We start from the raw sequence: 24874 nt of genomic DNA, 5'->3' as shown, positions 1-24874 counted from the left end.
ACCCCAGGGATCTCCTGGGCAGGAATCCCGATGCCTCGAGGACCCGGAGGAGGAGGTGCAGGGTCTTGCCCGGCGCGTTGATGGCAGCCTGGGACTGCAGCCAGGGCGGTGAGACGGGACCGTCCAGCCAGTTCCCTCTGTGCTTCAGCAGCACACCCAGACAGGCTGTTCACGGCAGCCCGGGGATGTTAGAAGAAACCAGCCGAGCCGGCAGTCCTTGCTGCAACCCGGCCGCGCTTTTCCATACAGCTGGCCCTATGGAGCAGGGGGTGCACAGGGCCATCCCGTCTCCTGCAGCACTGAGAGTAGGTGCCGGGGAAGCGGGTGATCGGCTGGGCCCACAGCGGTACTTTCCAGCCACCCTTGCAACCTCCGGTGTTGCCATGCTGCTTGTCGCAGCTGTTGATGCTCTGACCGTTTCAGTTTTGGCAGGACCTGGGTGTCAGAGTGAAAGATGCAGCAGCAGCAAGAGCTGTGCTGAGTGCGAGTGCTGGAAAAGAGGCAGAGGAAAGGTTTAAAGCAGTTATAGGAGTCGTTGCCCTAAATCTGCCTCGCACCCGCTGCCAGGACAGCAGAAGCTGTAGGCAGTAGTGCAAGGACCTTTCCCTTCATGCCCAGGGACAGCTGCGGTGATCCTTCCACCGGATTGATTATTTTACCTTATCCAGAGCTTCACAAGCTCCTGCAGCCCGTGTTCCCCTTGTGCCTTCTCTGCCCTTCCTCCTCTCCCCCAGTAGCGGTACCCTGGACGCACCAAAGGCATCGTCAGGGCAGCTTGGGGAGGCTCAGCAGGACAGCGGTGACCCCGGGCCAGACCAACCTCTCTTTCCCACCAACTACCAGTGGCCCTGGGACACTGGGTACGACCCTCGGCGGCGGCAGCGGGATGAAACAGCATTTCCCTGGGATCTGGACTGGCTGGGGACTGAGGGGCCCGCTCAGCCCAAGGGGAACTGCATCGCCCCCCCAATGTGGGTCTGTACATTCGCCCGGCACTGCAAATCCGGCAGCAGGTGGGGGCTGCGTGCATGTCCCCGAGGTGCTCCCGGCTGCGCTGCGCTGGGGACGGAGCCAGCAGTGACTCAGCAGGCGCCTGCTGGGCTGCTGTGCCGCAAGCCCACGCTGCGGGGAGCTGGGCCCGGGGGGCTCGGGGGTGCTCCTGGCCAGCCCCAGGCTGGGAGCCGGACCTCCTCACATGGGGACCGTAGGGTGGTTGTGGCACCCAAGTGGCAGCTCAAGGTTTTGGGGTGCCACAAGCCATCCAGGCAGCACGGGGAGCTCCTCTGAGGATAGCTGCGTCCCACCGGCTCCCTACAACGTCGGGCTGTAGGGATTTGGGGATTTGAATCCCCCCCCTCCCCCAGCCTGGGGCTGGCCAGGAGCACCCCCCCTCCACACCCTCTTGCATAAAGCCAACACACCGGCGAGTGCTGCCCGTGGCAGGTCTCCTCCGCTCCCCGTGGGTACAAATGCCACCTGCAAGCATGGCCCTACTCAGCAGCGAAGGGTTAAGTGCCAGGCCAGCTATCAGGGAAGCTTTCCTCTCCTCCTTTTCCTTGCCAAGGTTTAAATTTAGTCCCTGCGTGAACTCAGACGACTTGGGCATCAGGTTGCTCCGGGGCTGGCAGTGCTGGGGAGCACCTGCTACCGCTGCTTCACTGCACAAATCCCCCCGAAAGCTGGGGCTGAGCTCCACCGGCAGCGGTCAGGGCCGGCAAGCTGCAGAGACCCTTGTGCCACGCCGGGCACCCCAGCCACTTGCTTTGGGTCCCCCTGAAAAAGGCAAACAGTAGCCGTCCATCGTTCGGCTCTTGTGAGTCCCAGAGGCGCTCGGTGCCCGGTTTGATTTCAAGCCTTGAGTTTGCTCCTGGCTGCTTGCGATTCGTTTTGGGGGAGCTGCTGCTTGGGGCAGGGTGGTTTTTGGGGAAGCCCCCAGGATGCGGATGCACCGTCCCTCTGGCGAGGCGCTGGGGAAGGATCCATGGCGAGGACACAGCAGCAGCCTGGGGCCCAGCCGTGCCCTCTGCTCCGGGGAGGGGACACCTCCGGAGGGGTCTGCGTGTCCCCCAGGCCTGGGGCAGCCCAGCCCACTGTGCTGGGGGGCATGGCCCAGGTACCCCCGTGAGGCATGGGGCACCTCTCCTGCGGGTTTGGGGAGCAGCAGTGTGGGGTGAGGGGGGCAGGGAATAGTGCTGGCAGCCCCCCGGCAGCCCCCAAGGCCGGGGGTGGCAGTGGCATCCCTGCAATGCGCTTGGCATCGCTTCCCCCGGGCTGGCGCTCGCTGCTGTCCATGTGATCGAGGGGCTGCTCCGTCCCACCGCTGGGTCCAGCCGCCCTGACGGTGAGCGAGCCAGAAGGTCGAGCCGACATCCCAGGCAGAGCGTCCCCGGCACCGAGGAGGGTCCCCTGGCACCGGCTGGCAGTCCCCGGGGTCGTCCCTGCCATGATGCCCTGTGGGAAGAGGGACCCCATCCTGCTCTCCCACGCCGAGCCACCCAGCACCAACGGCGAGGGTCCCCGCAGCGGTGGGGACGGCCGGCGGTCTGCATCGGAGGAGGAGGGCCACCTCCCCGGCCTCCCCCGCGACGACCTCGCCAAGAGCATGTCGGGCTCCTCCGTCTCCTCTTACCACTCTGCCCTGTGCTCGGAGGGGACAGAGACCTTCAAGGACTGCCTGGAGTTTCTGGATGAGGAGGGGACGCCCCCCCGGGAAGCGGGGCGGCAGGGTGGCTGTGCCGAGGGGGCTGCCCTGGGGCGCTGGGCTCCGGCGGGGGCCCCCGCCATCCCCCCGCCGCCCGGCCCCCTCACCCGCCTGCGGCAGGCTCAGCTGTCCATCGCGGCTAAGAATAGCCCGGCGCCGGGGCAGGGGGGCAGGATGGGTCCCCTCGGCAGGGACCGGCAGCCTGCCGCCACCGGCGGGGAGCTGGCTCTGCCCCGGCAGCCCGGGGGGATGCTCGGCGGGGCACCCAGCGATTCGGACGAGGCGGACGGCGAGGTGCGGGCACTGACAGCCAGGGCTTTCCACAGCCTCTCGGGTCCTCCCGGTGCCCGCCTCGACATGTGCAGCTCCCACACCTCCTCCAGCCTCTCCAACTCGCTGTCAGAGGACAACGGGCGGCCACGGTGGTGGCCAGCGGCCGGCGGCGAGTCCCGGGGCACAGCGGCAGCCCTCCACAGCAGGGTGGGCTGGCCCTTCCCCGCCGGCGTGGACGGGGAGCTGCTGGGCTTGCTGGGGAAGGAGCAGTTCGAGTGCGTGGACGTGGAGCTGGAGAGCGGGGAGGCCAGGAAGGGCCATGGCAAAAAGAGAACCGTTCCCAAGCGCCAGATCCTGCTGAAGAGGAAGGAGAGGAAGGAGACGGGTTTTGGCCCCTGGGGTGACGGCCCAGCCCCCCAACCCCCACCCCCTGCCAGGAAGGACCCCCCCAGCAAGGGCAGGGCCATCGGAGAGGACTTCAGGCTCAACTACAAGCAGTTCATGAAGACAGCGTCCCTGGATGCTGACACCGGCAAGACCAGGGCGGCCTCTTGCCTGGTGAAAAACGTCCTCACCAAGAAAATGCAGTACGAGCAGAGGATCAGGATGGAGCAGAAGGGGCTGCGGGGCAGCTCGACCTCCTCCGGGCCATCCTCTGCTGGCACCGACCTGCTGGGGGACGGCCTGGAGGGCAAGTCCAGCTCGCTGTCCCGTTCAGACTGCAGCTTCTCAGCCGAGGACCTGCGGGGCGGCGGGATGCCGGTGGCCGGGGGGGACACCACCACCACCCGTCCCGCCAAGGGGGTGGTGCTGAGCGAGGCGACGAGGGAGAGCGTCTGCAAGCTGAAGACAACCTTCAACGAACTCAACGAGAGGATGAAGTACCAGGAGGTGCTGGGGGGCCACTGGCTGCCCAATGCCACCGAAGAACCAACATCGGAGAGGATCCGCTACCGGCGAGCACGCGCCTTGTTCGAAGCGCAGCCCGAGGTGGGGAAGGCGCTGGATGTTGCCCCCAGATTTGAGAGAGTGCCGAAGCCGTGGCCCAGCTTGAAGCAGCGAGCCATCCGCCCCAGCCACCCCCAAACCCTCCCCTTTGAGGCCAACAGCCTGGCGCTCCCCGCCGCGCCGCCCCGACGCCTCTTCACCTCCCGAGCGCAGGAGGTGAGGCTGGTGCCGCAGAGCCAGCGGGAGGAGAAGCCACCAGCAGCGCCCCGCCAGCCACCCAGCCCCAGCACCCCGCCCCGGGGGTCCCCGCTGGCCATTCCCCCCAGGATGGAAGATAAGACGAAGGGGTGCATCCCCCAGCCCCGGGACGTGCGCAAGCTGGTGAAGAGCAGCTACAGCCTCTGCTTCGGGACTGTCAGCGCATCCCATGGCACCACGGCACCGGCGAGCGGTGGGGAGGCGCCGTCGGCCACCCCACTTGTCATCCACTGCACCTCTGTCTGCCGACGGGAGACGGCAACCGAGCCAGGGGATGGGGAAGTGCTGGCAGCTGCCAGCCACGAGCCAGCCCCGGCACACACCGAGGGCCCCACAAAGCTTGCCAGTGACCAGCCTTCACCCGCCCGGGGCTCCCCCGTCCACATCACCAGGGTCCAGGCCACGCGGAGGGGGGTGGCCGCAGTGGAGGGACCGGCGGCATCCCCCCCACGCCGGGAGCGGAGCGAGCTCAGGCTGCCGCCGCGGGTGCCAGCGGTGGAGGGGGTGCCACACCTGGAGACCCACCTCCATGTCTTGGTGGGCCGGCGGTCCCCGGCGTTGGCCGGGGAGGGCTCCCCGGCTCAGAGCAATGCCATGCTGCGGACAGAGAAGACCGTTCTCCTCCCACCACCGCCGTCGAGTCCCACGGAGGGACAGGATGGACGGGGCCACAGTGGCACCAGAGGGCTCCACGCCGCCGAGGGGCCTGAGTCAACAGAGCAGCGGCATGGTGGCAACGACAGTGGGGACCACCGAGCCAGACCTCCAGCTGGCAGCGGCGTGCACCCACAGCCTGGGGAACCATCGGAGAGAAGCGCACCGAAGCCACCCACAAGCGAGCAAGTGTCGGCAGGGAGCAGCGGCTCTGCGGGCAGCACTGGCCCCACCGCCCCGTTTCGAGCCGGGGAGGCCGGCAAAGGTGCCTCTGGCCAGCTGCCGGAGCAGAGGGAGGCCTGGGAGCATTTACCAAAGTGGCCGGCAGCCACTGAGCCGTACCTTCCTGCTTCCCCGGCAGAGAACTCCAATTACTTAGCAATTCCTGTGAAAGCCCCCAAATCCTCTCTGATGCCAAAGCTGTCCTCGGTCCCCAGCCCAGCCAGCGTGTCCTGTGGGACCCCTGTGGTCCCCAAGCCAGTCAGCACATCCTTTGGGACCCCATTAGTCCCCAATCCAGCTAGCACATCTTTTGGGACCCCCTTGGTCCCCAACCCAACCAGCGCATCCTTTGGGACCCCCTTGGTCCCCAACCTGGCCAGCATATCTTTTGGGACCCCCTCAGTCCCCAAGCCAGCCAGCACATCCTTTGGGACCCCCATGGTTCCCAACATGACCAACTCATCTTTTGGCTACCCAGCAGCCTCCAGCCTGGCCAGCACATCATTTGGGGCTCCCTTGGTCTCCAACCCCACCAACAAGTCTTTTGGGACCCCCTTGATCCCCTACCCAGCCAGTGCATCCTTTGGGACCCCCTTGGTCCCCAACCTGTGTGGCGCAGCCTTTGGTACCCCCTTGCTCCCTAACTCAGCCAATGCATCCTTTGGGACCCCCTTGGTCCCTAATCCATCCAGTGTAACCTTTGGGACCCCCTTGGTCCCCAGTCCATCCCGTGCATCCTTTGGGACCCCCTCAGTCCCTAATGTGGCCAACTCATCACTTGGGTCCCCCTTGGTCCCCAACCCAGTCCCCGCTTCCCTTGGGCACCCATCAGTCTCCAACGTGGCCAGCTCATCCTTTGGTTCCCTTTTGGCCCCCAACCCAGCCAGCGCTCCACTGGCCAGTGGGGAAGCGCCCTGGAGCAAACCCACCCCCGAGCCCCCCCTGCCCCAGCCCCCCGAGGGCCTGGCAGCTGGGGAGCACCCGGTGTCGCTGCCCCCAGCCCAGCCCCAACCTCGCCTCGAGGATGCTCCCCATTTCCTAAGGAAGACTGAGGGCACCTCTCTGAGCAGTAAGAGTACGCCCAGCCCCACCAAGCCCTTCGCCCCCCACCTGCCCACGCACCGGAGGATGCTCGTCGATCCCGACAGTGGGAAATGCTACTACATGGAGCCGCCGCGGCAGCCCCAGCTGAAAACACTCTATGACCCTGAGACAGGGCAATACCTGGAGGTGCTCATCCCACCAGTGGCATCGCATGCCGGGCTCTACCAGGCTCCTTTCAACCCCCTGGTCATGGCCCCAGGGGTTTATGCTCCACCCTACATGCCCTACAGCAGCTTCCCAGGGCTCCCAGCACCCCCACCGCCCGCTGCCCCCTCCCCGGTGCACCCTGACCTGCCGGCTGCCGAAAACCCCAGCTTCTCCAGGACCTTCAGCCCTGCTCCCAAGGGTGAGGGGCCACCCGCTGCTGGGGGTCCTGACTGCGGGTACCTGGAGAGCCTGTACTACATCCCCACGGGGATGCGGGCCAGCCCTGGCCCCAGCCAGCCCCCTGCCCGTGCCAGCCCTGCCAGGCCCGAGAAGGGACCGCTGCTCCAGATGTGATGGTCCTCGGCTGGGGACGGACCCTTGTGGCACGTCCCTTCCCAAACGGCCAGGCTTTAACCCCAAAATCAGCATCACCCCCCAGCACGGGAGATATACCCCCTGCCTGCGGCTGAGCTGGCAAAGCGCCAAGGGATAACAGGCAACGGCTGGACCTCACCGGCTCCTCATGGGAATGGGGAGAAAAAGGGCATTTCCCAATGTGAGCACCTGGCAGCCCCGGGGAGGCCTGAAGTCATGGGCCCCGACAGCAAAGGGACCAGATGCACAGCCCCCCCACTTCCCCCCACATCCATCCTGTCCCAAGGGCAACCCGGGCTGGTTCGCATGGGGGGACGATGGCCCGGCCACCGCCAGCCCCCGCAGCCACGGCTGCAGCACAGACTCCCTAAAATAGTAATAAAATCGCTGAGACAGCGTTAAATCCTGCGTATTCATCCTGTGTCTGTGTGGACTGAAGGGGGGGGGGTGGTGCGAGGGGCTCCCATGGTCCCCCGCAGGGGAGCTGAGGCGCCTGGACCCCGCAGCCCATCTGTCTGTCCTGGAGCAGCCACTGGATGAGTCCCTGGGGCAGGAGAAGACTCTGTGGTTGTGCCTGAACCCCAAACTCCAGCCCTGACCCCCAGACCTCTGCCCCAGCCCCGGAGGGTCCACACTACCCTGGGGAGGATTTGGGTGGAGGAGGAGGGGTCAGGCGTTACAGGCCTGAATTACACCAAAAAAATCCTTCCGGAGAGGGGACAGTTAGTCGGGGACACCCCACGTACACACGCACACCCCGCCCCGACGCCCCGGAGATGGACGGGGCCACGTCAGCCGGATGCAGGTGCGTCGGCAACGCATCAGCGCCCGCTTGCCGGCCCTGGGGGGTTTATAGCCACCCCGCGCCTCTGCCCCGGCACTTTCAGCATCGTGGCAGGATGCAGCCGGCGCTGGTGGCGTGGTTGGCCCTGAGCCTGCTGGCGGGGACAGGGGCTGAGGAGATGTGTGGGGGCCACCCCGCCACCTCGTCCCGCTCCATCCCTGCGCCCCAGCTCAGCCCCGAGGAGCAGCTCTCGCCCCACATGCCTGAGTCCCTGCGCTGCGACGCCTGCCACGCCATCGCCTTCCAGGTGGGGATCGGGGAGATGGCACCCCAAAACCGGGGCTGAGAGCCCTCGTGGAGATAGTCCGGCCTGGGGAGATGCTGCCGGCTCCCCTGGGGCACCCCGCTGGCCCCTGCCAGCACCCCAAAAAGTCCTTTGGGGCCAGCAAGCGCCCTGGCAGCTACTCATGGACCCACCACCCTGTGCAAAAGTGCCTCAGGTGCCAGGGCCACATGGAACGGGGTGCAGCCCCCATCCCTGCTTGGGAACAGGGTCCTGGGGAGGCTGCCACCCTCACTGGCTGGATTCTGCCCTTTTTCACCCCAGATTGAGGAGCAGCTGCGCAGGGCAGAGGGCAAGGTGGGCAGGAAGGCGCTGAGCGAGTCTGACTACGTGGAGGTGCTGGAGAGGAGCTGCTCGCAGGGCTGGGAGAGGTGAGCGGGGCATCTCTGGGGATGGGGGGGTGTCCCCAGGGACCAGGGTGTCCCCAACCCCTACCTCTCCATGCAGCTATGGCGTGCAGGAGCTGGACGGGGAGAAGCGGCTGGCGGGGCCGGGGCTGATGAGACAGGAGCCCATGACCGTGATGGTGACGGGGGGACCCTGGCCGAGCAGGTAAGTCCAGGGGAATTGGCACTGGGGGGGGGGGGGGGGGGGCAGGGTGTGCGGGGCACTTTTGCCGCCGTGGCAGCGGGACGTGGCGTAACCATCTCTGGCTCCTCGCAGGCTGTCCAAGATGTGCCACGGCTACGTGGGCGAGCAGGGGGAGACCCAGATCTACGGGGCGCATCGGCGGGGCCCGGCCGCCCTGCGGGAGCTGCTCTGCCATGGGGAGAAGGGGGCCTGCGCCGGCGGCAAGGCCGGGGGGCCAGCCCCCCCCAAGGCGATGCAGAACGAGCTGTAGCCCCAATGCGGTTAATGCTTAATGCCCCGGCGACCTTCGGAGCCGACTTCGTCCCCAGCAAGAACTGACACGTGCCGGGAGGTGGGCACCTTCCCGGTGTCGCCCGCCATCGCGACCGTCCCTCGATGCCCGGCTGTGCCATGCCGGGAGGGTTTGGTGACAACCGGTGCCCCGTGCCACCGGACCCCCCGGGAGCCGGGAATTACTCTGTAACCCACCGGCTCTAATGTTTTACCAACGTGGTGCTCGTGGCGGCAGCGCCCTGGCCCCGCCGGTGGTGCCAGCTGTAATTAAAGGAGTTAATAGCTGATCTGTCCCCAAGGCAGCGCTCCCCGGTTTCACAACCCGCAGCCAATGGCCGCCTCCCAGCCTGCCGCCCTGTGCCGCGGCCCGGCCCGGGTGGTGGCTAAAGTCCTTCCCACGGCCATAAAACCCCCCGCACGGTGCCATCGCCGCCGGGGCCGCATCGCTGGAGGATGGGGACCCGCTCGGGAGACCTGGCTCAGCCCCAGGTGAACGCAGCCTCCGTCCCTGTCCCCGTCCCCATCCCGTCCTCGGCCATATCCCGGGGCGTGGGGAGGAAGGCGGGTGGCCGGGGGTGTGGACCCCCCCCCATGATGGCCAGGATGAGACGAGCAGGAGGGCTGCAGTGAAGCCCGGGACCAAGGGGACATGCTGGGTTGCTGCAGCTGGGACGGGCTGTGCCATCCTTCCTGCTGGATGGTCCGGGCACCCCAGGGCCAGCGGGGACTCCCCCCCCTCCACCCTCCCCTGGGGACAAGCCATCACGTAGGGACAGCGGGTTTCGGAGCCCAGACCCATCTCAGGGAGCAGAGCGGGTGCCGGGTGATGCTGACCAGCCGTGCGCGCCCAGCCGTGTCCCCGGGGCAGAGCCCGTCCCCGTTCCCATGGGACACCCGGGACAGCACTGACCCGGCTCCCGCCTCACCCTTGCTGCCAGAACGGGAACTCGGCTCTCACCCCCGCCGGCCCCCCGCGTCCCCCCGGGAAGGAGCTGCCTGCAGTGGGCAGGGTGAGTATGGGGCACACACAGCACACCCCCACACCCCCCCCCCAAATTCCTTCTGTGATGCACCGTTGGACGGAGCTGGGACCCCTCCCCACCCCCTGGCTGCAGGAGGTCCCATGGGGCAGTCTGTGCCCCCCGTGGGGTCAGTGTGGGGTGTCTCCCCAGTCCCCAGCCCCCTGGGGTGAGCTGGGGCTGAGCTGTGCCCCCTGCATGCCAGGACCCCGGGGCGGGTGCCGGGCCCCCCCGGCCAGAGATGGACATGCTCTACAGGATTGAGGACGTGCCCCCCTGGTACCTCTGCATCCTGCTCGGCTTCCAGGTACGGCCTGGAAGGGGGGTACCCTTCATCGGCAGAGCCTGAGCCCTTGCTCCCCATGGCGTGGGGCACCCCACAGCACCCTAACCCTGCTGAGCCCCCCCTCGCCCCCCAGCACTACCTGACCTGCTTCAGTGGCACCATCGCCGTCCCCTTCCTGCTGGCCGAGAGCCTGTGTGTGGGCAAGGACCAGCTCACCGTCAGCTACCTCATCGGCACCATCTTCACCTGCGTCGGCATCACCACCCTCATCCAGACCACCGTGGGCATCAGGTAGAGCCGCGGCCCCGGCGGAGACCCCCCGCCTGTCCCCAGGGCGCGGGCGCAGGCATCCCCTCTCGTCCCCGCCCCAGGCTGCCCCTCTTCCAGGCGAGTGCGCTGGCCTTCCTCGTCCCCGCCAAGTCCATCCTGGCCCTGGAGAAGTGGCGATGCCCGCCCGAAGGTGAGGGCAGAGGGGGTGCACGGGGAGGGGGTCCCCAGCCTCTGCCCCCCCACCCCAGGGACCACCTCACCCCCCTCCATCCCCAGAGCAGATCTACGGCAACTGGGCGCTGCCGCTCAACACCTCCCACATCTGGCAGCCCCGCATGCGGGAGGTACGTACGCCCCTGCCGCCGGCCCCGCGGGACCCCAAAATCCCCAGTGGGCCACTTACTCCCCCCCCCCCCCCCATGCCCTGCAGATCCAGGGGGCCATCGTGGTGTCCAGCCTGGTGGAGGTGGCCATCGGGCTGCTGGGGCTCCCCGGGGCGCTGCTCAGCTACATCGGGCCGCTGACCGTCACCCCCACTGTCTCCCTCATCGGGCTCTCCGTCTTCCAGGCGGCCGGCGAGCGGGCCGGCTCCCACTGGGGCATCGCCGCACTGTATGGCACAGGGACAGGTGGACCGGGGGTAGGGGTGTCCCCTGCAGAGCCAGGAGCTTGCTGGGGGTGTGAGGGACCACATCTCACTCTCCCACCCCCCCACCCCCCCAGGACCATCTTCCTGATCGTCCTGTTCGCCCAGTACCTGCGGCACATCACCGTCTGCCTGCCCGGCTACCGGCGGGGCAGAGGCTTCGTCCTGCTCCGCGTCCAGATCTTCAAGATGTTCCCAGTAGGGCCTGGCCGAGAGCTGACGGGTCCTGGGGGGGGGGGGGCGGGGGGGGGGGTGTCCCAAAAACCCCCTCCTTTTCCAAGCACGGATTTGCAAACGATGCAGGGTGCGTCCCCGGACTCTGCCCCCACAGATCATCCTGGCCATCATGGTGGTGTGGCTGCTCTGCTACGTGCTGACGCGCACCGGCGTCTTCCCCAGCCAGCCCGAGGTGTACGGCTACAAGGCCAGGACGGACGCCCGGGGGGAGATCCTGTCCGTGGCACCCTGGTTTCGGGTGCCCTACCCCTGTGAGTGCCAGGCAGCCCCACAACACGCAGGCCCCCCCGGTACCCCTTCGCCTCAGGGGATGCAGGGACCTGGCACAGCATCACCGGGGCTGGGGAGCACCCGGGGAGGCCCCAAAGCACCCGTGGGCCGGGTCCCAGGGTGCCCCCCCGCCCTGACACCCTGCTCCGCCCCTTGCCAGGCCAGTGGGGTCTGCCCACCGTGACCTCGGCGGCCGTGCTGGGCATGTTCAGCGCCACGCTGGCAGGCATCATCGAGTCCATCGGGGACTACTACTCCTGCGCCCGGCTGGCGGGAGCCCCCCCTCCCCCTGTGCACGCCATTAACAGGTACGGCCAGCCGGTTCCCTGCCCACGCCACGGCATCCCTGGGCAGCAGCAGGCAGGGCCGCCGCAGGAGCGCCGTGGCGGGGACCAGCCCGTTCGCGTTGTTCCCCAGGGGCATTTTCACCGAAGGCATCTCCTGCATCATCGCAGGGCTGCTGGGAACCGGCAACGGCTCCACCTCCTCCAGCCCCAACATCGGCGTCCTGGGCATCACCAAGGTACAGGGGCCGGGGAGGGGCCCCGACTCGGTCGGGGGGCCGGGTGCCATCACCCGCTGCCGGTCTCTCCGTGCAGGTGGGGAGCAGGAGGGTGATACAGTACGGGGCCGGCATCATGCTCATGTTGGGGACCATCGGCAAGTTCACGGCGCTGTTCGCCTCCCTGCCCGACCCCATCCTCGGCGGGATGTTCTGCACCTTATTCGGTAACCTCGGCACGTCAAACCTGGGCGCTGTTATCATCAGGCCGGGGCCGTTTTCCCAGGGACTGGGGGTCTGGCAGCCCAAGGGATGCAGGGTGGGTTTCCAGGGTGTGGGGCTGGGTTTGACGCCCTTCACTGCTTTTGGGGGCATCCCGCTCCGACGCCCCGCTCCCAGCCGGCAGCGTGGACATCCCTGCCTGCCTGCAACCCGGCCGCCATCTCTGCTGGCAGGCATGATCACGGCCGTCGGCCTCTCCAACCTGCAGTTCGTCGACATGAACTCCTCCCGCAACCTCTTCGTGCTGGGCTTCGCCATGTTTTTCGGGCTGACGCTGCCAAACTATCTGGATTCCCACCCCAAGGCCATTAGCACAGGTACCTGCCCGCCACAAAAAGCCCCAGTTTCGGGAGGGAGGATCTCACAGGCGCTTGCCCGCCCTGGGTAAGAAATGATTAATTAAGCAAATCCTGCTTATCGCAGCACGCCCCGGCTCAGTCCCCGTGCTCTCACAGGTGTCCCCGAGCTGGACCAGATACTGACGGTGCTGCTAACGACGGAGATGTTCGTCGGGGGAACCATCGCCTTCATCCTGGACAACACCATCCCGGGTAATGAAAGCACGTGGAGCCAGCGGGAGGAAGCGGGGAGGGTTGGAGACAGATTCCTTTTGGCTCAGAGCTGCACGGGGGGATTGCGGGTCGGGGGGGGAAGCTGGGCACCCCGGCTGCGGGCGGGCAGGGGCCGGGGTCTTGGCCGACGCGGTACCGGCTGCCGCAGGGACGCAGGAGGAGCGAGGGCTGGTGCAGTGGAAGGCGGGCGCGCACTCGGACAGCGCAGCGAGAGCCAGCCTGAGGAGCTACGACTTCCCCTTCGGGATGAGCGCGGTGCGGAGGAGCCGGTGGCTGAAGCACGTGCCCATCTGCCCGGTGTTCACGGGGTTTAAGGCCCGGGCGAGGGGCAGCGGCGCGGCGGCGGCTGCAGACGCGCAGGATACCGCAGACAGGCTCTCCGTGTGCACGAAGGTCTGAGCCAGGGGAGGGCTCGCGCCCCGGCGCTGGAGAAGCCGAGCCGAGCTCCCATGGGTGCTGTCCGAGTTCGTTAGCACCCACCAAGTCCAAAGCCAAGGCTTCTGGTGCTCCTCTGGAACGCAGGGCTGGCGAAACTCAAAGGTGCCTTTGGGGGACACCCCGAGCTCCCGGGGCACCGGCCTGGGGACCCACCCCCCCGTGCCATCGCTCCGCCGCAGGCTGTGGCTGGTTGAGACTCGTTCAGCGCTCGCCGAAGCTCGTGAGCCACCCTGGGCCACGAACTCCCACCCTGGGCCACGAATTTTCACCCTTGGCCTCGGCAGGGCTTCCCGGTGAAGCGGGCTCTGCGCAGGGCACAGTATCCAGACCAGCGCTAGGATGCCTATTTGAAGATCATACAATTAAAAAGAAAAAAAAATAAAAAAATCCAAGCCCACTTGCCCTACCGGTGTCTTTGCTGCGTCCTGCACCGCTCCTTCGTCCCTCCTGCGTTTCGAGGGCTCCGGCAGCTTTCCATGCCACCTCCCGGGCTGCCCAACACGGACACACACTAGATCTCACCCCTGCCGCGGGGAGCACGGGGCAGCCGGCCCCATCCCGGCCACCGCGGTGAAGCGCTGCCTCGCGCAGCCGGTGGCCCCACTGCCGACAGCGAAGCCTGTTTCAGGGCTTGGATTTAGCAGCGAAACGCCAAAGCTGACGCCAGCGTTGCGCGACCCTGCCACGGCCCGTCGGCACTGGCGCGGTGGCACGGCCACATACTCGCTCCCCAGCCCGAGCAGGAAGAGCAGAAGCGAAAAAAACCCCCACGGGTCGAGACAAAGAGTTTAGTAAGTGAAGAGAGGAAAAAAGTAACCACCAAAACCCCCCCAAGCGATGCAAATGCAAACACTCGTCACCTCCTACAAACACAGCGATGCCCAGCCGCGCTCCCCCCCACCCCTTCTGCTGCTGCCCCAGTTTTGTTGCCGAGCACGATGTCACACGGTGTCCAACACCCTTTGGGTCAGCTCTGTCCTCTTCCCGCTTCTTCCTGCGGCTGGAGCAAGAGAAAGAGCGCCCCGTCACCATGCCAATCGGCAACAGCCAGAACACCGGCGTCCCTTACAGCCACGTGCTACGACGGGCCGGGCTGAGACCCCGGGAGGAAGCTCAGCGACGAGCCAGCGCTGCCAGCCACACCGGGCTTCTCTGGAGAAACTCCCACTCCGGCTAAAAATAAGCTGGGGCACGGTAGCGTTTTATTTCCTGACCTTCTGTCTTTAGGCGCTCGAGTCTGAACTACCTCCGTCAGTGGAAACACCAAGAAGAGTTCTGCTGCTTTAGCAAGGCTGCAGGACCCGGGGGGGAAGGTAACGCTCGGGAAGGAGCCTGGGCTAATTGCAATTAACATTTTGCAAAGCAACGGCCAAACGAGTCAGTGTGACTGAATTGCTCCGAGGGGTTCTTCCACCAAGACCGACGCAGCGATGCGGCTATGCCGCAGGCTAACACCTGCGTAAAGGCGTCATCTCACTCTTCCTGCTCTGCGGCACGGCGTAATTTCTGAAGTGTTTCCCTTTGATTTACGCAGAGCTTGAAAAAATAAAAGATAAGCAGCAAGGCTGGACAATTTACAAAGCACGAGCGGATCCGACTCGTGCCCGAAGGCTGCTGGAGGCCGTCGCTGCACCCACCACCCACGTCCCGCAGCGCTCAGGCTTACGGACCCGGAGCACCCCAGCTCGGACAGCGGGATTTATAGTGCATCAGCTGTTAAACCAGGACTGCCCGTGCCGCAGCAGCGCAGCTCAACCGGGATTAGTGGCAGTGAGGAGGAAGGAAAATACGGGCAGGGAAACGCAAAAAGCGGGAGAGAATAAATAAAAGAGCAAGGTCCAGCCTCGGATGAAGACACACCAAATCCATAACGTCAGCCCTTTCCTCTGCACGCTGCCAAATGAGTTTCCATGCGAGATGCACATTCATGAGACAGCCACCACATCAGTTCTACTATTATTTATTTTTTTAAATATTTTTGAAAAAATATAATTTTTTTACAATATTTTCAACTTAAACACTATTCACACTGAACACGTATGGCAGCTTAACCTACCCGAATATGAAGTTTAAGAAGCCAAAACTGTTCTAGCTTTATTAAAAGAAAAAAAAAAAAAAAGTCGTTGTGCTGTAGACTATTGTGTAGTGATGATTAAAGAAAGCAAGGGAAAAGCACCACTCAAATCACTAATGCTAGGGTTTCCTTGGTTAAATCCAGCTAGAATAAAGTTGTATGCTAAAAGTTACATAGGCAGCGCTATGTACGCATCTGGGTTCTTGGAAGAAATTGTGATGAAACTCACAGATCCTTTAACATAATTAGGAAGTGAAACGTTTCTAACCTGATAACATACTGCAAAGTACAGGGAATTCCTTCCTTCCGATCGCTTGGATGTTAGTTCAGTAGCTGAGATCTACGACTCTGTACAGGTCTGTAAAATTTCTGTTAAAGCTCATGCTGCTTAAAAGGAGCACGAAGGTTTTTTTATGGGGAAAAAAATTAACATTAGTAACAATACTGATATTTCAAAGGAAAGTTAGCTAATTTTGCATAACAATCAGATCTCCTCACTTTCATTTTTAAGTTAAGGCATTATCAGGTGCAAACTGGCACCAGTTAACACATCTTTAGTTAAAAACAGACCATCTGTAGCAAATTCCGATACCTATTTAAAAAGACAGAGTCTGCAGAAGGTTTTATGAACGTGGTACTTTGTCTCAACTTGACTGGTGCTTCTTACCTCACTCGCTGCCTCCTTTGCAGAGAGCCAGGGCCCAATTATGTTTCCATTAAACTTTTGACAGATTTACTTAATAACAGTCTCAGCACTTTTATTGAGCATGCAAGACTAACAAAACTTTGGCAATGCATAAGTGTAACACAGTGACAAGAAGAGAGAGCTTTTACAATTAAATCTTCTAATACTGGCTTCACAGTGTGGAAATTGTGCTACATCCACCAAGAGAGGGCCCAGTCTACTCAAATATTTAAGTACTTCACCCCAGGAACAAACTCCTTTGCGTTTGGATTCAGATTACTCTTCACCTGAGGAAGAGAAAAAACAGAAGTCTAGTTGAATTTCATCTTTCATTTTTAAGCTGAATACAACGCTAGGCCGACGGCGTTAGGAAGAGTTTACGGATTTAGAGTGACAGACAGGCGTATCGTAGGGTTTCTGCACATACCCAAAGTCTCTATAATCACTAGAAAAGCCTGCTCCTCTGTGCTAGTCTCTGAATTATCCATCCACCACCTGGGCATTTCAGTCAGATGAGGGCTCGGGGAATAAGAAACAAGAAAACCTCAGGCATGCAGCAAATACAGCGACTTTGATTAAGGCTGAAATAGCTTTTTCTGAAGCTTGAGCTGGTAAAATGTGCCAGGAGGTTTTTAGGATCTTGCTTGTTTAAGCAAGGGGAGACTTGTTCCAGGAACCGAAGCCACTTCTGGGAATTTAACGTATATGAGCACTGTATTGATTTTTTTATATGTCTACGTCTGTGACTGCCCTGCCCTCCCGCTTGGCAAGCTGCTGCTCTACAAGGTCCGACAGTTCTAGGTGGGCAGCCAGCACCCCCAAAACAAGCTCTTTATCATAACAAAATGGAGGATTAGGCTTTTTGTGTTCTTAACTGAGTCCAAAACTGTCACCTGCAGCTGCTTAAGCTTAGAAAAGTAGGGGTTTGCATCTGAATTTCACAGCAGTTCTGTGACACGACTATGTGGGTTTTGTGCTCTCTATCAGTAATTTCATATTTTGTTAGGGAAAATATGCACACACTGCCCTTTCCTTTTAGTTAAGCTCTGGACAGAAGTCATACGGCAAGAAATGGGGAATAATCATAGTTTAACTGCTTTCCTTGTCCTTAGGATTTCTACAAAGAGACCTGCTACAGTTTACAGGCTCCAAACCAGACCTGACGACACGGCTCGTACCTACCCAACACGTACGTGTTGGCAGATGCCAAATTAAACGTTTGCAGTCCTGCCACCGAACGGCACTTCACGTGGTCAGCGTGCCTCACTCAGTGCCTTTCTTTCATAACATGGTATGCACACCCAAAGCCACTTGAATTTATGACATGGGCTAGGAAAGGCACCATGTAGTTATGAAGAAAACCACTGAATAGGTCCCGTCACTCAAGGAAACATCCCTTACGCAACCATTCCACATTTCCCCCTCCACCACAGCTAGGCAAGGTTTAAGGGTCTCTGAGCTAAGAGTAAAGGATTTTCTCTTGCCATTATCAACAACAACAATCAACCTTGGATGAGAGATGTCAAGTTTTAGAAATACAATGAAAAACCAAATTTACCACCAGATCCTCCAGTGATGAGCTGTCACTGATAACAAGGTCATTGAACTGGTCCTGGATTTGATCCATTGTTTGTGGGAGATCACGGGCTGGAATAAACCATTCGTGCTCCTCCTCTTCTTCCAGCATCTCCTGGAAACAGCGCTCGATAAATTCTTCCTCCCACAACTCCTCTTCGATCTATACAACGACAAGAAACCATTTCATCAACAAACTTATCGAGAGCTTGTGTCTTCATTCCAAGGTGCGCGCACCCAGCTGACCTTCTTTCTAGCCATGCGACAGGACTCCTAGCAGAACACCACGCTTGTGCTGCAGGAAAGCAAGCGGCTTCGATTTTTTAATCTAGAAAAGTGTTTCGTCCCAGGAACTTGGGCTGCAGTTAAAAAGGAATGGCAGGACAACCCCTCAGCCCTGGCTGCTTTGTTTGCAGCTTGTTATGAGCTCAAGGAGAAGGAAAAATGTTAGTTCCAAGTGAAAATTTCAGTTGTACCAACTAGTCTAGATTGAATTCACCACAAGTAGGAGGAAGGGAACCAGGGACAAGACATGCAGCCAGGCACACTCCCTAAGAAAGCATCCCGCAAGAGTCTTGGGGAAAAAAATAACCACTGCCCATCACTTGGAACACGCATCTCCTCAGCTGTAGGTTATGCAGCTCTCTTAAGAGCTCCACACGATCTCAGCAGTCGTTAAGAATGCTGACCTGCTGTACTATAAGCAGGACAAATCAACTGATGCAGAACTGACACGCATTGCAGGGATTAAAGGAAAGTTTTGCTTGGTTGTTCAGTAAACAAGCTTTGGAGGCAGTTCGTCCTGACAAATTTTCCATGTCCTGCACCGCAGTACTTCAGAGTGGAAAGCCGGGAAATAGAAGCTGGTGTGAATGACTTGCCAGACATAAGGGAGTGGAAAAATGATTCAGGACAGATTTAAAAGTTCACTCAGTGGAAGCTCAAACAAGTTTTCCTATCTATCCCTTGCTCTGAAATCAAACACAATCCTCGATCCTAAAGTGGAAATTCAGTTACACACCACAAATACCAAATCAAAAAAATTAATGCCAGAGTTCAGGATTCCTGTAAAATCTAGGTCCTCCGTGCTCAGGGCAAACCCACTCACCAGCTCACTTGGGGCTCAAGCTGCACAGCTTTTGGGGAACAGGGACTCATCACCACATGCTCTAAGCCACTGTCCAGACAATTCAAACCCTGCACAAACCCCCAATTTAGTAATTTCCCCAGTAAAGCACTCCAGCAAGGACGGCGCTCTCCAATCAATCCTTCTTGTGAGGCACCGTCTCTGTCCTGTGGGCGGGTAAACAGCAGCCGTGGGCAGGCAGCCACCAGCTAGGATTACAGCAGGGGTTGCCTGGCTCCAGGTATTTTGTTACATGGGTGTACACCTACAGGTGCCTCCAATGGCAGCTCCAGAAGTACTAAATTACGTTTAATTCCCCCAATGTCTTGAAATTAATATTGCCTGCTTGTGTTTTCCAGCCTGAGTTTAAACTCGTTCAGGTTCCCACAGAGAGATGTGCCTGCAGTGGCAGGCAACCAGGCTGCCGCAAAGTGTTTGCCTGTCTGAATAAGACCATTCTCCCATCTTTCCTCTTCTCTGAAAACTGAATCCGTACCTGAAAAATAGTTTATTCACAGCACAACTCTCAGCTCCTTCCCCAAGAACTACACACCCCATATGCTAACTACGGTAACAGTCCCCAGGAGGAAAAACCCACCAAACAGGAAACAACATCGAGATCATCCTGGCGTACACACGAGAGAATTTAAGTTTTGCAAGCAACCTGAATTTCAGATTAGCTTTGTGCCCTGCTGGCACCCTAAAGAGAGTGCAGCAGACCTATCCTGTTTCAGAAGCTCAGACTTCTGAGCCTTCAACAGGGCCATGCTGTGCCAGAGAGCAGAGCAAACAGTTCTTTGAGTACAAAGATTGAGTTTTGATTAAAAAAAAGGGGCAGTGGAAAGAGGTGGGCTGTTCCCAGCCTCCACAGGAAAGAAAATTGCGTCCAGATACAAGGTGAAGATGAAGTTAAGGCTTCCTTCCAACCTGACTGCGAAGGCCAGCTGTAACACACAGGTATTAAGCAATGAACGGGACGGCCACGTCCACCAACTCCCTTAGGAACAGCCCTGCTGATGAGGCAGGTGCAGACCTGGACACATCTAGTTCACAACTACCACAGCCGGCACGTTTGCACACGTAAACCCGCCGCAGCTCAGTAGCCCAGCAAGACCTGTCCCTTCCAAAGTGCCACATAAAGCCTGTCAACTGTTTGGGGTTTTTTTCCCCCCTCCCTCCTGCAGAAGTAGGGAATTAATGGATGCATTAGAACATGCTGTACTTCCCGTATTTTCCACCAAGATTACAGCAAATAATTATTTATTGCCAGAGAAACTAAGATCTGTCTGTTCCCCAGGATCGTTCTAGCAATTCTATCTAAAAACCCTGTCTCTGAAGGATTCCCAGTCTTGTACCCCAGTTGCTAAGCCACAGCACCGATCCCTTCAGCTAGAAAATGGTAAAGCACATCACACCATTACAGAGGGAAATGACTTGCCTGCCTGTTAAACTCCTCTTCGTTCTCCATCCACATGTACTCCGCAAAGGGATTGTCATCTTCATGAGAATGACCATTTATAATCACATCTTCGCTGATGATGCTTGGGCTAGTACTGCTGCGACTCGGATCTTTCATGGCTGCGTCTTCAATTTGAAGTCTGCAATTAAGAAATGCAGTCATTAAAGATGTGCAGATTCACTCATCACCCTGCTTCTGCGTAAGTCCAGCCCAAGGGCAGGCTGCACCTCTATTCGAGGGCTCCAGGTAGCCTTGGCGTGACTGTGGCAGAGGAGCTCTGCTAATCACAACAAGAGTATCAGAAACACAGGTTCCATTATATGCAGATGCAAGTGACAAATTAATTTCCCAAATTACACCTCACCAAACGCCAAGCACCAAGACCAATGAAAAGCGATAGAAAAAAAACCAGAAAGCATGCGTATTTGCCAGTAGGAAAATAAATTTAAGGCAACATTCAAGAAAAAACAGGAAAATTTGTTTTCCAAAATACTTTTAAAGCTCCCACATGAGTTTCAACAATTTGCAGGGATATCCACAGCAGGGGAAACTTCAGTGTGACTTTTAGCCTCCCCAAATTCAGTTACGGGATGCTCTATGCGATCGCATGAACCAACTTGCACGGCCGTTTCACCGTGGGACATCTTGCGAGCGAGGCAGAAACCATTACGCACAGATTCCTCACAGAGCCAAGTTAGCACAACAGTTCTCCCAGGTACTTCATTAGCAAAAGCCCAGTGATTGGGAAGCTTCAGGTAAAGATGACACGACAAGGCACTGGAAGACAGTATGTGCTTGCCTCTCATCCCACCTCATTACTACGGATTGGGTCATGCCTGGAGAGCGCGCAACATGTCTGCGATACGTGATATCGCAACGCCCTGAACTCAAGGAACGAAGGTACAGTTGGCAAGTGTGCTTTGTTCCACCTAGCCACAACCAGCCACATTTGGGATGAATCCTTGTCCTAAAATTGGTATTGCAGCCTTTCTGTCAGGCTCGTCAGCCCGCGTGAAGCTCGTAACTCTGAGTTCAGAGACTCAGGTCTACTCACGACCTAGGTTCTAACTGATATCAATACTGGAAAAGCTGAGTATTTTTAGATACTAATACTGGCAGTGTTTGTTTGTTTTTAACAGTATGAAAAGCACATGAGGCAATGAGCTCAAAAAAACCAATCCAACTCGAGTGATCTTCTAGTGCTAAATATTTGCAAGGAAATGAAGCAGCAGTGACTGGAACTATTTTTATTTTATTCTCAAATCAATGTTTTAGCTCATTGTCTGCGTATCAAAAAAATGACTGATTTGGAGAAGTGGATATCAAAACATAGCCTCCATTGGTATCAGAGTACAAGGGCTTATCACGTAGAAGTTCGTATTTTCCCTTCATATTTCAGTTGGTCCTATTATCTACGGAATTAATGCAAGTTTTGGTGCCAACCTTGGTAATAGCAGGTCAAAGACTTGCCACAGCCAAATGACTAATTAAGAAAAGCACAAAGAAAAAGGAACTTGCCTGGTTTGCTCTATTCAATGTTTTTAAATCAAAGGCAAACCCAAGTACGGAAGACACTTTAGCTCCCTAGGAAGTACAACAAATGGGAGCAGAACCCGGGTATTCTAGCAAGAGAAAACAGGTTCTTTTTGATGTTCTTTCAAAACAAACTTGCAAAGGATTACTGGCAGCATTTAACATAAAACAGGAAAAGACATTGCATTTAACACCCCGATTCAAGCTTGAAATTGCTTTAAGCAACTTCAGGTGTTCACAAGCTCACAAACAGGATGGACTAAAAGAAATGAGTCCTCAGAGTCTAAAAAACCTATTTATTGATATTTTTTAACTTTTGTTTGTTTGTTTTCACCTTTTTTTTTGTGGAGTGAATCTTGCTATTAATATTCCACCGGGCTTTCTGCACACCAACAATTTACACTACAGGTGAATAACTCTGCATTAGCAGTGTAAGGTCCTCAGGCCAAATTCCAGGCAACTTCTGTACAAAGACAACTGTACCCAGACAAGTCCATGAAGGTAACAATAATAACCAAAACACCTCTACTTGTTCATGTAAAAGCTTGAAAGGTTAATTTGCTGAATCATGGGCTAGTTTTCCAATTTCTTAAATGTTCCCACAGAACGCAAGCTATTTACTTTAGGAGGGAGGGAAATGTTTCACGTTTGGACTGAAACAACTTTTTCCATCGCTGCCCAAGGACGACGTGGCTGATTATCGTCAAGAAAGATCCGAGGCTCAACCTGAATATCTGAAGTTTATCTGATGAAGCCCTCAGCCCGCTAAAGTTTTCCCACAGGAAAAAATATCAACAAACACCCTACAAGAACAGTTAGGGAGCCCCAGGCCAGTGCCTTACTCACAGCAACTCCTTGTAATTTGGTTTTCTGCAACTTGTAATAAAATACACTCTACGGGGAGCTTTCCATTTCACCGTTTCAAGAAACAAACCAGTTGGCTTTCTGCACTCATTTGCAAGGACAGGATTAGTCTCGTCTCACCGGTATCGGCTACAGGCTTTGTAGTCATGAGCCACAGGCAATTCTGAGGAGGAGAGCCAAATGCCACTTAAGTCTTGCAAAAAGTCACAATCTAGGGAGGCCACTGCAGAAAACGAGCCACAGTAACAGGCTACACTACTGTGGTGAATAAAAATAATGCATTTTCCGTCTGGGAGTAGGTGGAAAACAGAGGATCTCAAAGCTCCTTACACTAGAACAGGAAATACAACATTAGTAGTGTGAAGGAACAGAAAATATAGAGAATTCTGCATAGCGATATGACTGGAGATCCAGCCCCAAATTATTCTGGGATTTTGGTGGGGGTGATGCAGGAAAAACAGTGTAAGTGCATAAGGAAAGACACTAAAAAAAATGGGATTTTTATCTTGGGAGTGAAGTCAGCAATTAAAAATCCCGTAACAACAGGACTTTCAGTCAACAACTAGATGATCTTTAAGGTCCCTTCCAACCCAAACCATTCTAGGATTCTATGAACCCAGAATATTTTCTGTATGAAGTGTGGAACTTGTTACTGCAGAACATTGCTAAGGTCCATTAATTTACCTGTCTGAGTTTTGCTGCATTTAAAGCAGTGAAGAGCCCTAGACTGACCACAGCTAAAATTCAAAGCTTTCCAATTCAAGATTTTGCACTTAAACACCAATCACAAAAGAAGATTATCTAACGCCTACTTCGAAAGAGAAGGCCAATGGGCCTAATGACAAAACCCACGTCCTTACCCTGGATTAAAAAAAAAAAAAAGGAAAAAAAATTAAAATATTTGCTTCGAGCATCCCAGCAAACAGCACGGGAGGATTTTAGCCTAAGCTGAAGTTTAAGCAAACCTGGTTTGGTGCAGCAGTGAGTGCTCTGAACTTGTGCAGAAAACGGTGTTATTTGTTTATTAACTAGCGATTACTCTTGAGTCAGGAGCGGCGGCCCAGTTTCTTATCTAATTAGATTAGCAAGTGGCAGTTATCAAGTCAAGTGATTATACTCCCTATAATAAACAGATTTCTTAATGAAATTAATGAGGAATGCCAATGCTATCTGATGGAAACACTTCAAAGCACTCCAGTTTACTTGAAAACAGCCGACTGCGTTACATTTACACAGCGAGCCAGCGCTGAGGCTTCATAAAAGCAGCCGGTTATAAGGCGCGCAGACCAGCAGCTCCGCCGGGAGCCGGGCGGGCACCGAAACCCCTCGGCGGGAGCGGGGTTCGCTCCCCAAAACACCTCGCTCGGTGCCGAAGTTTTCGGGTAACAGCGAGCGCCGACGCCCGCGGAGCCGCTTCGCTTCAGCAGGAACCGGGCGAACCTGCCGGGCCGCGCGGGTGACGCTCCGCTCCGCCGATACCATCGCGGTTACGGAGGCGGGGCGGGCTCGACCCCTCCCGGCGGCGGCCGCGTACTCGCCTTGCCGATAAGCACGCTGGAACGGCGGACCAGCTCCCGGCGCGGGTGGATCCGCTCCCGGGCCCAACAGGCCGCTGCGGCCTCCGTGGCGCCGCCGGGGCCGCCCCCCCCGCCGCCCGCTTTGTTCGCCCACAAGGGCCGCCCCCGCGGCGGGGGTTCCGTTCCGTCCCGGCAGGCCCCGCGCCGCCGGAGCGCCCCCCCTCCCCAGGACCCGGATGGAGCTGGAGACAATAAAGACGGCGCCACGGGGCGGCCCCGCCGCCGCGGGGAGGGGGGGAAGGAGGAGGAGGCGGAGGAGGAGGAGGCCGGCGCCGCCTCAGGGGAGGGGGCGTCTCTCCCCCGCCCCCCCCGCGTTGTCGTCGGCAGCGGCCCGGGGCTGCGCGCCCCCACCCGCGCCGCCTCACCTGCGCGCAGAGGGAAGGGCCGCGGGTGCGCACGCCGGCTCCGAGCTGCTCCGCCGCCTCCTGCCCCGCTCGCTCCCGGCTCCGCTCCGCGCCCGCCGCCCCGCTCCCCTCCCAGCGCCGCAGCCCGCCGGACGTGAAATCACTTCCGTTACCTGCGTGACCTTATAGGCACCGCCCCTTGCCCCCCGGAAGCAGCGGCGGCGGCAGGCACGGCGCGGCCGGCAGCCGTGGCGGGGAGGCAGCGCGGCGCATGCCGGGAGTTGTAGTTCGGCTGGCGGCCATTTCGCGCGGCCGTGGCGGCGCGGGGCATGCCGGGAAGCGTAGTCCCGCCGGGGCAGGGCGAGCCTCCATCTTGTGGCGCCGGCCGGGACACAGACGGCGCGGGGCCCGCCGGGGAGAGGCCCGCCGTGCTGAGGAGGAG

At 58.7% G+C, this 24874-nt stretch overlaps 4 protein-coding genes across 8 annotated transcripts; 3 read left to right on the top strand and 1 right to left on the bottom strand.

Moving 5' to 3' along the window:
• The first annotated feature begins 2150 nt into the window (after positions 1–2150).
• PROB1 (proline rich basic protein 1) lies at positions 2151–6941 on the top strand. Its single transcript, XM_054841669.1, has one exon. It carries the CDS (start codon positions 2444–2446, stop codon positions 6659–6661), a length of 4218 nt encoding a protein of 1405 aa, XP_054697644.1. The 5' UTR covers positions 2151–2443; the 3' UTR covers positions 6662–6941.
• Positions 6942–7478: 537 nt separating this feature from the next.
• On the top strand, positions 7479–8960 carry MZB1 (marginal zone B and B1 cell specific protein). The gene is made up of 4 exons (XM_054841674.1): positions 7479–7773; positions 8074–8180; positions 8257–8361; positions 8473–8960. The coding sequence occupies exons 1-4, from the start codon at positions 7582–7584 to the stop codon at positions 8648–8650; spliced, it is 582 nt and encodes a 193-aa protein (XP_054697649.1). The 5' UTR covers positions 7479–7581; the 3' UTR covers positions 8651–8960.
• Positions 8961–8994: 34 nt separating this feature from the next.
• Positions 8995–13591, top strand: SLC23A1 (solute carrier family 23 member 1). Of its 4 annotated transcripts, none has more exons than XM_054841670.1 (15): positions 8995–9162; positions 9612–9683; positions 9898–9999; positions 10112–10269; positions 10350–10438; positions 10525–10592; positions 10679–10860; positions 10972–11092; positions 11226–11382; positions 11562–11709; positions 11819–11924; positions 12001–12130; positions 12359–12502; positions 12641–12736; positions 12906–13591. In XM_054841670.1, the coding sequence occupies exons 1-15, from the start codon at positions 9127–9129 to the stop codon at positions 13154–13156; spliced, it is 1860 nt and encodes a 619-aa protein (XP_054697645.1). In that variant the 5' UTR covers positions 8995–9126; the 3' UTR covers positions 13157–13591. The 4 variants fall into 4 exon arrangements, with proteins under 4 accessions (XP_054697645.1, XP_054697647.1, XP_054697646.1 ...); XM_054841671.1 differs by having other exon boundaries at positions 9102–9162; positions 12359–12569; XM_054841672.1 differs by lacking the exons at positions 10679–10860; positions 10972–11092.
• A 1548-nt stretch (positions 13592–15139) lies between these two features.
• On the bottom strand, positions 15140–24608 carry PAIP2 (poly(A) binding protein interacting protein 2). Of its 2 annotated transcripts, none has more exons than XM_054841676.1 (4): positions 24454–24608; positions 20094–20253; positions 17513–17692; positions 15140–16241 (listed from the first exon to the last, which is right to left on the bottom strand). In XM_054841676.1, exons 2-4 carry the CDS (start codon positions 20229–20231, stop codon positions 16176–16178), a joined length of 384 nt encoding a protein of 127 aa, XP_054697651.1. In that variant the 5' UTR covers positions 20232–20253; positions 24454–24608; the 3' UTR covers positions 15140–16175. The 2 variants fall into 2 exon arrangements, with proteins under 2 accessions (XP_054697651.1, XP_054697650.1); XM_054841675.1 differs by lacking the exon at positions 24454–24608 and adding an exon at positions 24050–24161.
• Between the last annotated feature and the right edge of the window lie 266 nt (positions 24609–24874).

This window comes from Grus americana, chromosome 14, assembly GCF_028858705.1.
Source record: "Grus americana isolate bGruAme1 chromosome 14, bGruAme1.mat, whole genome shotgun sequence".
Classification (NCBI taxonomy): Eukaryota; Metazoa; Chordata; class Aves; order Gruiformes; family Gruidae; genus Grus; species Grus americana.
This window is presented reverse-complemented; position numbering and strand designations above follow the sequence as displayed.

Bases quoted from the DNA above. Each gene is read 5' to 3' on its own strand.
- PROB1 (XM_054841669.1), top strand. From the start codon at position 2,444: ATGATGCCCTGTGGGAAGAGGGACCCCATCCTGCTCTCCCACGCCGAG.
- MZB1 (XM_054841674.1), top strand. From the start codon at position 7,582: ATGCAGCCGGCGCTGGTGGCGTGGTTGGCCCTGAGCCTGCTGGCGGGG. The intron at 8,181-8,256 runs GTGAGCGGGGCA...CTCTCCATGCAG, and splicing joins TGCTCGCAGGGCTGGGAGAG to CTATGGCGTGCAGGAGCTGG. The intron at 8,362-8,472 runs GTAAGTCCAGGG...GGCTCCTCGCAG, and splicing joins GGGGGACCCTGGCCGAGCAG to GCTGTCCAAGATGTGCCACG.
- SLC23A1 (XM_054841670.1), top strand. From the start codon at position 9,127: ATGGGGACCCGCTCGGGAGACCTGGCTCAGCCCCAG. The intron at 10,000-10,111 runs GTACGGCCTGGA...CTCGCCCCCCAG, and splicing joins GCATCCTGCTCGGCTTCCAG to CACTACCTGACCTGCTTCAG. The intron at 11,093-11,225 runs GTAGGGCCTGGC...CTGCCCCCACAG, and splicing joins AGATCTTCAAGATGTTCCCA to ATCATCCTGGCCATCATGGT.
- PAIP2 (XM_054841676.1), bottom strand. From the start codon at position 20,231: ATGAAAGATCCGAGTCGCAGCAGTACTAGCCCAAGCATCATCAGCGAA. The intron at 17,693-20,093 runs GCAAGTCATTTC...GTCGTTGTATAG, and splicing joins AAGAGGAGTTTAACAGGCAG to ATCGAAGAGGAGTTGTGGGA. The intron at 16,242-17,512 runs GTAAATTTGGTT...TCTCTTCCTCAG, and splicing joins CATCACTGGAGGATCTGGTG to GTGAAGAGTAATCTGAATCC.